At 36.5% G+C, this 11255-nt stretch overlaps 1 protein-coding gene across 1 annotated transcript in view; it reads left to right on the top strand.

Annotated features, from left to right (window-relative positions):
• SLC17A5 (solute carrier family 17 (acidic sugar transporter), member 5) overlaps window positions 1-11255 on the top strand; it is a 72097-nt gene that overhangs the window by 8126 nt on the left and 52716 nt on the right. Inside the window, exons 2-6 of the mRNA XM_011987116.1 lie at window positions 905-1101; window positions 3241-3474; window positions 6660-6747; window positions 8464-8550; window positions 9655-9773. Of these exons, the coding sequence (XP_011842506.1) occupies window positions 905-1101; window positions 3241-3474; window positions 6660-6747; window positions 8464-8550; window positions 9655-9773 (725 nt within the window). The remainder of the gene's footprint in view (window positions 1-904; window positions 1102-3240; window positions 3475-6659; window positions 6748-8463; window positions 8551-9654; window positions 9774-11255) is intronic.

Genomic DNA, 11255 nt, shown 5'->3' with positions numbered 1-11255 from the left:
TTTTTTTTTTTTTTAATCATCGTGGTACATTGACTTATTTCCCTTTTTACTGTGAGCCCTTTAAGCTTGATAAATACTGAGCAACTGTCACAGATGCTGCAACTGTCATAGGTTCTGCAAGTTTGCTTCTAGATTCTTAAATGCATTTAGTTTATGATGGCTTTAAGTATTAATCATGGCTTCTGATTCAAACCCAGCCTTTGAGGATACTCTTCGAGGTAAGAAATTTATCAACAGAAATTTCATGCCCTACCCTTGGCATTCATTTTTTTTTTGCTATGCTACACTTAACAATGAGATGGCTACTAACTCATAGTCAGTAATATATCATGTCGTTGTAAGTACTCAAGTACTTTTTGACCATGTTTCAGATAGTTTTTCAGGAATAGTAACGCCATTAAACCTCCTTACCTGCTTTTCTCATGCCGTATATTTTTGCCAGCTGACAACGAATAGGGGTTCAGTTTGAATCTGGAATAGATCTTTTTCTCAGCAAAGGTGATAAAACTAGTACCTCCATGTTTTAATGAACTTTCTTATAGTTCAGGCTCTCATGTGTGAAATTTTTACCAAAACTACAGATACGAGGAACAGCTAATCTTTGATAAATGTTTCTTGGATTTGCTTAATCTAAGAATATTCTTTAAAATTTTTTCTTAATTATTTTTGTACTTTTCAGAAGCAACCTTTTTCATTATTTAGACAATATCGTGTAATTAACTCTTTTAATTAAAGCAGCCGGGTGTGGTGGCCAATGCCTATAATCACAGCACTTTAGGAGGCTGAGGTAGGTGGATGGCTTGAGTCCAGGAGTTCAAGACCAGCCTGAACAACGTGGCAAAACCCTGTCTCTAAAAATAAAAATTTAAAAATAAATAAAAATTTTCCCCAATCTTTATTTCAGCTCCAGTGTGCTGCTCTGCTCGTTACAACTTAGCAGTTTTGGCCTTTTTTGGTTTCTTCATTGTGTATGCATTACGTGTGAATCTGAGTGTTGCATTAGTGGATATGGTAGATTCAAATACAACTTTAGAAGATAATAGAACTTCCAAGGCGTGTCCAGAGCATTCTGCTCCCATAAAAGTTCATCATAATCAAACGGTAGGTGCTATTTTTTAAGGAAACAATTTTAATTATTCTAAAATACTTGCAAGTAAACATATTAAAAGGTCTTTTTTCATCCTACAGAAACCACACTTTGTTTATGTATACTCTGAATTACTTTCTTTTTGTGTTTTCCCAGGAACTGATTGGGCAATAACTTGTAACTATAGCTACTACTGCTATGCCATAATATACCTTGATCTGTTTGAGAAGTAGTTCTTCCATTCCCTCTGTAAACATACCATGCTTGAAGAAAATTTGGAAAAACCTGTTTTATATAACAGAAAATTAAACTGTTTTAAATTTTCTAAATAGCTTTTATAGGAATATTATTTATAACCCTATATCACTTATAGGGTTACAGCTACAAGAGAGTTTAGGTAATCTCAATTGCAAGATGAAAAATAAGAACTGGCCAGTTTCTTAGGACATTCTCTTCTGAATGTACACATGCCTAACCTAAGCTACATAAGTCATTTTGCCTGCCTTATGTTATAGTGGAATTGATCAATGTGTGTTCATCATTTGTTTATAATTAAGTTATATACACTTCATTTTATGTTGCTTATCACACAAGGGGATAGTACAGAAAGAAAAGCTAGTATTCTTTTTAGAAGCACATTTTCAGGCTGGGCACAGTGGCTCATGCCTGTAATCCCAGCACTTTGGGAGGCTGAGGCGGGTGGATCACCTGAGGTCAGGAGTTCAAGACCAGCCTGGCCAACATGGTGAAACCTTATCTCTACTAAAAATACAAAAATTAGCTGGGCGTGGTAGCACACACGTATAATCCCAGCTACTCAGGAGGCTGAGGCAGGAGAATTGCTTGAACCTGGGAGGTGGAGTTTGCAGTGAGCCAAGATCACGCCATTCCACTCCAGCCTGGGCAACAAGAGCAAGACTCCGTCTCAAAAAAAAAAAAAAAAGCATATATTTTCACCCATTTTAAATGCTCACAAAGGTGCTAGTTCATACTTAGGTGAATCTCCTCTATCATTTACAAGCAGAGCATTCAAGCAGGAAGGAGGATTTCTCTCTAAACAAAATAAATCTCTCCAAAAATCTTTCTATATAACTTTAATAATGTTGCTGAGTAACATTTGGGTACACATCACTCACTTTCTCCACTTCAACCTGTGACCTTCAGGGACAACACTGCTGGACTGTACATGAAATCCTAGAATTCCACAGATAAACATCTAATTGGTACCCTAAATAAGGGAAAGTATGAGTTTGCTTTGTGTCTTTTTCTTTGCAAAGTGCTTTTGTTGACCCTGCTACTTATCTTCATCTGCCTTGTATCAACAGTAGAAAGAAATCCTGGAATGGCTCTTGACATGTTGGCTTGGTTATACAGCTACACTGCATTAAAGATGTCAGATACTCATATCAGTCACTAAATCTTCATTAGTACCTTACTATGTGCTGCTACTAATGAAAACACAGGTTCTACTCACATGAAGTTTGTGGCTTGATTTAAATTCTTGCTCTTTGGTATAGTTCCATATGCTTGTTTAAGTGCTTGGTCTGAAATGGGGAGATATTATTAATATCTATATGTATGCATGTTAATAGCCAGCATTAACTGTGCATCAAGCCTTATTTTATGTGCCTATTTCATTTCCTCTTCCCAGATCACACATTCGGTAAGTAGTAGAGCTAAGATGAAAACCAAGCCTGGTTCCCAAAGCCTAGCTCAGCCTCTACAGTTTTCTGTTTAATAGCTTTCTGGATTAAGCCTGTGACTCTTTTTTTGGGAGGGGGAGGCAGGGCCGGGGGGGACGGCAGCCTCCCAAGCCATAGTACACTCAGAGACACCAAAGCCTTTTTTGTGATTCTTTTGTGAGCCTTCTTGGTCATAGTTATTACAAAGCTATCTGCAGCTCATCCTGCAGTCTAGTTTTATAAAATTGCAAGCCTTCTTGAAGTTTACAGCTGTCAGTTCTTTTTCATTCACTTCTAAATACTGTATGTCTATATTGTTATGACTCACCCACCTACTGGAAAGTTTGCATGTTCTTCAGTCCAAAATAGTGGTTCAAAATTTCATTTATATGTACTTGCATACCAGTAAAAGAAAAGAGCTGTTGCATGAAGGTCTTAAAGGATTGTTTTATTCTCTTCTGATTTTTGTAGGGTAAGAAGTACCAATGGGATGCAGAAACTCAAGGATGGATTCTCGGTTCCTTTTTTTATGGCTACATCATCACACAGATTCCTGGAGGATATGCTGCCAGCAAAATAGGGGGGAAACTGCTGCTAGGATTTGGGATCCTTGGCACTGCTGTCCTCACCCTGTTCACTCCTATTGCTGCAGATTTAGGAGTTGGACCACTCATTGTACTCAGAGCACTAGAAGGACTAGGAGAGGTAATTGCCTTTTCTCTCTGGTTTTACTTCTTACCCTGTGTCTCCTTCTCTTCTTCTTAAAGATATCATTCTTTGGTATGAATATGAACCAAAAAATAACATTGGATGATAACAGGGGTTTATTTTTTAGAGAAAGGACTAACTAGAAAATTACCTGAATAGATTTTGTTTGTGGTAAATGAGGTATCTAGTAGGAGCACCCCAAAATTGGAAACTTTACTCAAAAACCAGAGAAAACGTTTTTCCAGAAGAGACTTCATAGGTCATACTTTAGGAGAGAAGAAAATAAACCACTAATAAATGGTTAAGATAGGTCGAGTGTGGTGGCTCATGCCCGTAGGCCGAGGTGGGCAGATCACTTGAGGTCAGGAATTTGAGACCAGCCTGGCCAACATGGTGAAACCCTGTCTCTGCTAAAAATAAAAAAATTAGCCAGGCATGGTAGTGCACACCTGTAATCGCAGCTACTCGGGAGGATGAAGTGGAAGAATCACTTGAACCTGGGAGGCAGAGGTTGCAGTGAGCCACAATCGCTCCACTGCACTCCAGCCTGGATGACAGCAAGTCTCCATCTCAAAAGAAGAAAAATGGTTAAGATTGGCCATCATTACCTCTTATACTCTTGCCACAGTTTAACTCTGTTCTATCATTGATGCCCAGGTCTGAAGCACATTTTACACAATAGACTGTTGAGTTGCATTGAATTTCTTTTTTATCACTTATTCTTTTATTTTTTCTGGTCTTGTAACTTAGAGACATATATTTTATATTTTATTATTTTATATAACTATCTCAATTTAGTTCTATGATTCTGCTGTTTTTAGAAGTATTATTAATTTTTGCCTCTTTTATTTCCCTCCTCTTAATAGTTTTATCATTTTTAAAAATTTTGATTCTTGTCTTTCTTTTCTGTCCCACTTTTCTTTTGTATTATATCATGTGTACCCCCATACTGAATAATTTTCACTTTTCCTTTATAACTTTGAACTTCTACCTCTGAAACCCAGGGAAAGGTGTATTTTGATCTCTTGCATTTCTTTAATTCAAGCAAGATAATGGCCACTGGGCTTGGTGTAGAGCATGAAGATTATTTTAAGTAGCAGCGTATCATGCTGTTGGAATAAACACTGGACCAGAGTTTGAATAATAGCTCTATTGTATCTAACAGTGAAACCTTAGGTAAACTCTAATCTCTAGACCTCAGTTCCATCATTTTTTAAACTGGGACTAAAATACCTTCCCTGTTTTCAGTCACAGGATAGATATAAAATTCATATGGTGATAAGGATTGCTAGAATACTTTGGAAATTGCCAGGTACTACTTAAAGATGTTTCATTCATCTGAATGTTTTTATTTTGTTCTTATCAATAGAGATCTATTAAAGTAAACCCTTCCTGATCACAAAATTAAAATTACTCCTCTATTACCAGGTTCCTATTCTTCTTGACAAAGTAAAATATACTTAAATCTAGCATATTTTCTCTGATCCTAGTATTGAATCTCCTTGCTGAATGTATTCCCATATTTTACTTCCAGTTTATGCCACTAATTTAACATTACGGCATATTGATCATATTACTACTGTTATCTCAGGTAACATTTTATTTCCTTTTTTTTCTAGTTTTTGAGACGGAGTCTTGCTCTGTCGCCCAGGCTGGAGTGCAATGGCACGATCTCGGCTCACTGCAACCTCCGCCTCCCGAGTTCAAACAATTTTCTTTCCTCAGCCTCCCAAGTAGATGGGATTACAGGCACGTACCATCACACCTGGCTAATTTTTGTATTTTTAGTAGAGACAGGGTTTCACCATATTGGCCAGGCTGGTCTCGAACTTCTGACGTCAAGTGATCTGCCTGCCTCAGCCTCCCAAAGTGCTGGGATTACAGGCATGAGCCACCATGTCCAGCCAACAACTAAATAGAATTTAAGTTGTGTTTATACTCAGGTTCTCTCATCCTTCTTCATCCCTCCAGTATGTATCACAGATGCATTTCCTCATTCATAAAGGACACTTAGATTACTATCTTTCTTTCCTACCATCTGATTCACCATAAATATGCCTACATTGTCCCTAGGTTTTATAATAAAGTTTTCTACAACATAATCTCTGTGGGCATTTCCAGACATCTTAAGTTTTCTTCTATAATGACTCATCCTGTGGATGCTCCATGAGATAGATTCTTACTGATCTGCAATGTACCTAAGTCATCTTTGCCTTCCATTGGTATTACGTTTTTTAATTCCCTTTTGTTTGTTTGTTTTTGGTTTTGAAAGAGTCAGCTGAAAGTATAAAGTATTAAAACATTTATTCTTCTCTCCACTAATAATAGCACTAGCTACCATTTATTTTTACAACAATTATGCAACTGCCTTGAAGTTCAAGGAGGTTAACTAATCTTTCTGAAGTGACACAGAGAGTGTCCAAGGAGAGCTGTTCTCTCTCACTCTCCTGTGGTATCTCCTCATTTAACCAGTCTCTATGAAACTGCCTCTTTCCACATCTCATTAGCTCTCCGTGTCAGTAATTGGCATCTACTAGGCTCGTTATCGCAGGAAAAAAAAGAAAAAAGGCTGTAAACATGCTGATTTAATTCATCCTTTTTTTAATAGGACTGTTTTTCCAGTTGGTTGTCAACTTGAATTTTTTTTCAGTATCCCAAAGTATTAGCTCAGTATTTTTTAAAGTTGTAACTTAGTAATATTCCCTTTCATTCAGGTGATTAATAAAGTGAATGAATAAAATTAACCTTGAGCGTGATCCCTTTATGTCCTCACTCAGTACAACTATTTTAGATTTATTGTAACCCTTATCTTGTCATCTTCAAACCAGTTCCAAAATCCATGGATCTTTGGGGAGTTTTACTTTTTTTTTTTTAAGAGATGGGGTCTCACTATGTTGCCCAGGCTGATCTCGAACTCCTGGGCTCAAGCAATCCTCCTGCCTTGGCCTCCCAAAGTGCTGGGATTATAGGCATGAGCCACCACACCCAGCCCTCAAATTCTGAAAGTATTTCATTTTAAGGTATTTTCACTTAACACTATAAAAATATCTCACTTCATGGAACCTGATTCTGGTTTTATTCTGATGCAGAAAATGCTTCTGTAGCAAAATACTTAACTTACATTAAAACATTAACAAAACTACCTTACATTTCATCAGAAATATCATGTTCCCTTCTCTCAGGGTGTTACATTTCCAGCCATGCATGCCATGTGGTCTTCTTGGGCTCCCCCTCTTGAAAGAAGCAAGCTTCTTAGCATTTCATATGCAGGTGAGATAACAATTATCAAACTTTGCTGTAACATGTTATGTATATATCAACCTTGGGGAAAAACTGCCTGCATACCAGAATGATGCAGTGTCGGATTGGATGCCCCTTTGGGGAGAACATTAAGTTTCGGTAGTACAACTTTATTACCAATTTTTCTCTTTGGCTCAAGAACTTATAGTAATGTGGCTTAATTGACTAATGTCATTTTCCCCATCTGCCATCATCTATTTCAAAGTATGTTGCCTTTTCAGATATTGGTATAAAGATGCTCTTTTTTTTTCTTTTTCTGTTTACTTTTTTGGGGTTTTTAAAATTTATTTTTGCTTGTTTAGAGATGCTTTTTAATAAAAAGGAAAAAAAAGGCCAGTAGCTAGAAAATTGAATGTTTTTGTCCTTAAATTGTGATTTCTGTTTTGGTTAACTAATGAATATATCATGATTCTCAACCCCTCTCTTCATGTGTCTTTTTTCTATGCATCTTTATTTGCCATCATTTTGATCTACAGGTGAGATAAGATGAGTTTTATATATGTGAATTATAATTTTACCAGATTGCATAAGATATTCTAGCCTTTCTTTCATTGACTGAATTAAAATTTTTCCACCTGACTGCTTTTTAAATATAGTAGTTGAGAAAAGGCCTCTCTGTGGTACTTTTAAGCTAAAATCTGAAGGATAAGAACAAACCATTCATGCAGGGAGAAGAGCATTTCAGCCAATCAGAACAGCATGTACGGGGGCACTCAGGCAAGAAATAACATAAAGGTTTAAACAAATGGAAAACTACTTTGGGTCGCTAGAACTCAGTGAGTAAGGAGGATAATGGCATAAGATGAGGTTAGACAAAGAGATAAGAGTCGGGTTATATCAGGTCTTATAGACTACAGGAAAGAATGTAGATTGTTTTTTAAGAAGCATGATTCAATTACATTTTAAGAAGATTATTCTTGCAGCTATGTGGAGATTGATATGAGAAATCTGATGATAGGTTCAAGAACAGGTACTATCTAAGGTTCCCCTTTACCTATTGAATAAATCCCAAACTCCTTGCACTAAGGGCAAGATTCTTTACAGTCTTCACTGCTTTATTGCAGCTAGCCTTATATCTCTGGCAGATAGTGCCTAGCTTGGAGTAGGTACTCAGTAACTATTCCACTGTCAAAGTCCAACCTGTTTTTCCAGCTTTATCTTCTTTTTCTTTCCTTTACCCAAATGGAGTTCCCAAGCCTACTACTCTCTGCTTTCCTACTTCCATTCCTTTGCTTGTCCTGTTACACTACCTCTATATCTTTTTTCTAATCTTGTTTCTATGGGACCAAATGTTAGGCTTTTTTTTTTTTTTTTTTTTAGACAGGGTCTCACTCCAGGCTGGGGTGCAGTGGCACAGTTGCTGCTCACTGCAGCCTCAACAGCTGAAGCGATCCTCCCACCTCAGCCTCCCAAGTAGCTAAGTAGCTGGTACTACAGGCGTGCACCACCACCACGCCCAGATAATTTTTGTATTTTTAGTACAGATAGTAGTTTGCCATATTGCCCAGGCTGGTCTCAAACTCCTAGGCTCAGGTGATCCACCCGCGTCAGCCTCCTAAAGTGCAGGGATTACCAGCATGATCCACTGTGCCCAGCCTGTTACCCATCATCTGTAAGCAGTAGACCTGTCTGTCCTATCTTTGTTTCTCTCCAAAGTTTATAAAATAGTCTTATGTGTTGTTCTAGGAGCACAGCTTGGGACAGTAATTTCTCTTCCTCTTTCTGGAATAATTTGCTACTACATGAATTGGACTTATGTCTTCTACTTTTTTGGTAAGTTTAAAACTTTAGCTGAATTATAATGTAACAAATTCAAAATATAATAATAGTAGCCTAATAATGTGTTAAAAATATATCTTCCAAATTACGGAAACAGAGTTCTAAAACATTTCCTGATAACCTGTTTTTCAAGTTGGTATGGTTTACTTGACCTATTTGAATTATGACCTGATGTTTGTTTTGGAATATTTCTCAGTAGAAATGACTCCTGATCCTGGACTTAAATAGTACATTTGCTATCAAAAAAATCACTGTCTTGGGTATTTTAAGTTTCTTCTCAAGCAAAGTAGGATGTTCTCACTTGGTAGTTTTAATGTTTGTTGTTTTTTTTTTTTTCTTCTTTTTACTTAGTCCCAAGGCATTTTATTTCTGTTTCCTTGGCAGCATGATACACATTTTTAGTAAATTAGATTTTCACATAGACGTGTCATGCAAGAAATGTATCTGCAATCAAAATTTAAAAATCAACTAACAAAAACAGACACCTTTGGAAATATGTAGACTGTGGAAATATATCTTCAAAAAGGTTTGTCTGGTAGACCCTGATAGGCAAAGTCATGAAGTTAAAAGTTGTTTTCTTCTGGCGGGGCGCAGTGGCTCACACCTGTAATCCCAGCACTTTGGGAGGCCGAGGTGGGTGGATCACAAGGTCAAGCAGTTCAAGACCAGCCTGGCCAACATGGTGGAACCCCGTCTCTACTCAAAATACAAAAATTAGCCGGGTGTGGTGGCATGTGCCTATAGTCCCTGCTACTCAGGAGGCTGAGACAGTAGAGTTGCTTGAACCCGGCAGGCGGAGATGGCAGTGAGCTGAGATCACGTCACTGCACTCCAGCGTGTGCGACAGAGCAAAGACTCTATCTCCAAAAAAAAAAAAGTTGTTTTCTTCAAAATGTATAAGCAATAATACAGTTATAGCAATTATCCCATTAAACTGAATCCAAACTGAAGTCAGTTTTACATTGAATTTATAGTTACATAATTTTTCAAGACATATAAAAATTGTTGTTGGTGCATTCTAATTTTGTGTTTTTGTTTTGTTTTGTTTTTTATTTGGTACATTCTAATTTTATCTAACTATTATTTTTCTATTTTAAGGTACTATTGGAATATTTTGGTTTCTTTTGTGGATCTGGTTAGTTAGTGACACACCACAAAAACACAAGAGAATTACCCATTGTGAAAAGGAATACATTCTTTCATCATTAAGAAATCAGGTATGGACTTTGACACATTTTAAAAATAATGTCAGAACCTTTTTTTCTTCAGAATTAAGATATCAGTTTTTAAAAATAGATATTCCTATTGTGCATGCTTTAGACAAAGTAGAATAGGCAAATGAAATAAATATCCAAAATATTGTCTGGCTGGGTGCAGTGGCTCACACTTGTAATCCCAGTACTTTGGGGAGGTTTAGGTGGGAGGATCATTTGAGGTTAGGAGACTAGCCTAGTCAACATAGTGAGACCCTTTCTCTACAAAACATTTAAAACATTTTTAAAATATTTTTAAAATACATAAAATATTGTCTGAAGAATTTCAGTTCTTTCATTTTTTATAGAAAGTATAGTTTTATAAACTATAAAAAATATTTTTAAGTCATTTTCAACCTTTTAGTGTAGTGATTATCAAATGAGTCTTAAGTTTGTTTTTTCCACTTGATTGGTAGAAAATAAAATATGTTATTCATGAAAGGATTCTCATTCTGACCATTAGTTGTTAGAAAACCAATTAGTGTGTTTATACAGTTGTGAATCCCAAATCTGAAAATTTTGAATCCAAAATACTCTGAAATCCAAAAGTTTTTGAGAACCCACATGATGCTCAAAGGAAATGTTCATTGGAGCATTTCAGAGTTCAGATTTTTGGATTTTAAGATTTAGGATGCCTGGCCAGCTGTGATGGCTCACTCCTGTAATCCTAGCACTTCGGGAGGCTGAGGCAGGCGGATCGCCTGAGGTCAGGAGTTCAAGACCAACCTGGCCAACATGACAAAACCCCGTCTCTACTAAAAATACAAAAATTAGCTGGGCATGGTGGCACACACCTGTAGTCCCAGCTACTCAGGAGGCTGAGACAGGAGAATTCCTTGAACACAGGAGGCGGAGGTTGCAGTGAGCTGAGATCTGGCCACTGCACTCCAGCCTAGGCGACAGATCGAGACTCCGTCTCAAAAAGAAAAACAAGATTTAGGATGCTTAACTGGGAAGGTATGTGATACAAATATTTTAAAATCCAAAATCCAAAACACTTCTGGTTCCAAGCATTTCAGACAAGGGATGTTGGACCCGTATCTATATTTTTAAACAAGTGTCATTAAAGAAAGAGAACAGCATATTTATTATGATATAATATTATTATATGATATACATCTGTTTGTTCATCTAGAGTAAGTCTTTAGAAAAAAATGTATATTTTATTAAAACCGGATTTCAATCACTTAATCAAGTACAAAGGCAAATCAGAAATAAAAGTCTATCATAATTCAATATACTAAATTCTCAAACCATGGAAACAAAATGTTTGCCTTTTGAGTAGAATAAAAGAAGAACATAAAAACATTAGGAAAGACTAAAATATACACAGTTTGTTTTCAGCATTCTTATTGACTTCAAAGTCACTTTATTAGTTTAAAAACATAAGATATTTTAAACTTTTCCTATTAAATTATCATGATAGATTATTTTATATATATATAT

This window comes from Mandrillus leucophaeus, unplaced genomic scaffold (assembly GCF_000951045.1).
Source record: "Mandrillus leucophaeus isolate KB7577 unplaced genomic scaffold, Mleu.le_1.0 Scaffold300, whole genome shotgun sequence".
In the NCBI taxonomy this organism is placed as follows: domain Eukaryota; kingdom Metazoa; phylum Chordata; class Mammalia; order Primates; family Cercopithecidae; genus Mandrillus; species Mandrillus leucophaeus.
The sequence above is the reverse complement of the archived record's forward strand: the minus strand, read 5'-3'. Positions and strand labels throughout refer to the sequence as shown.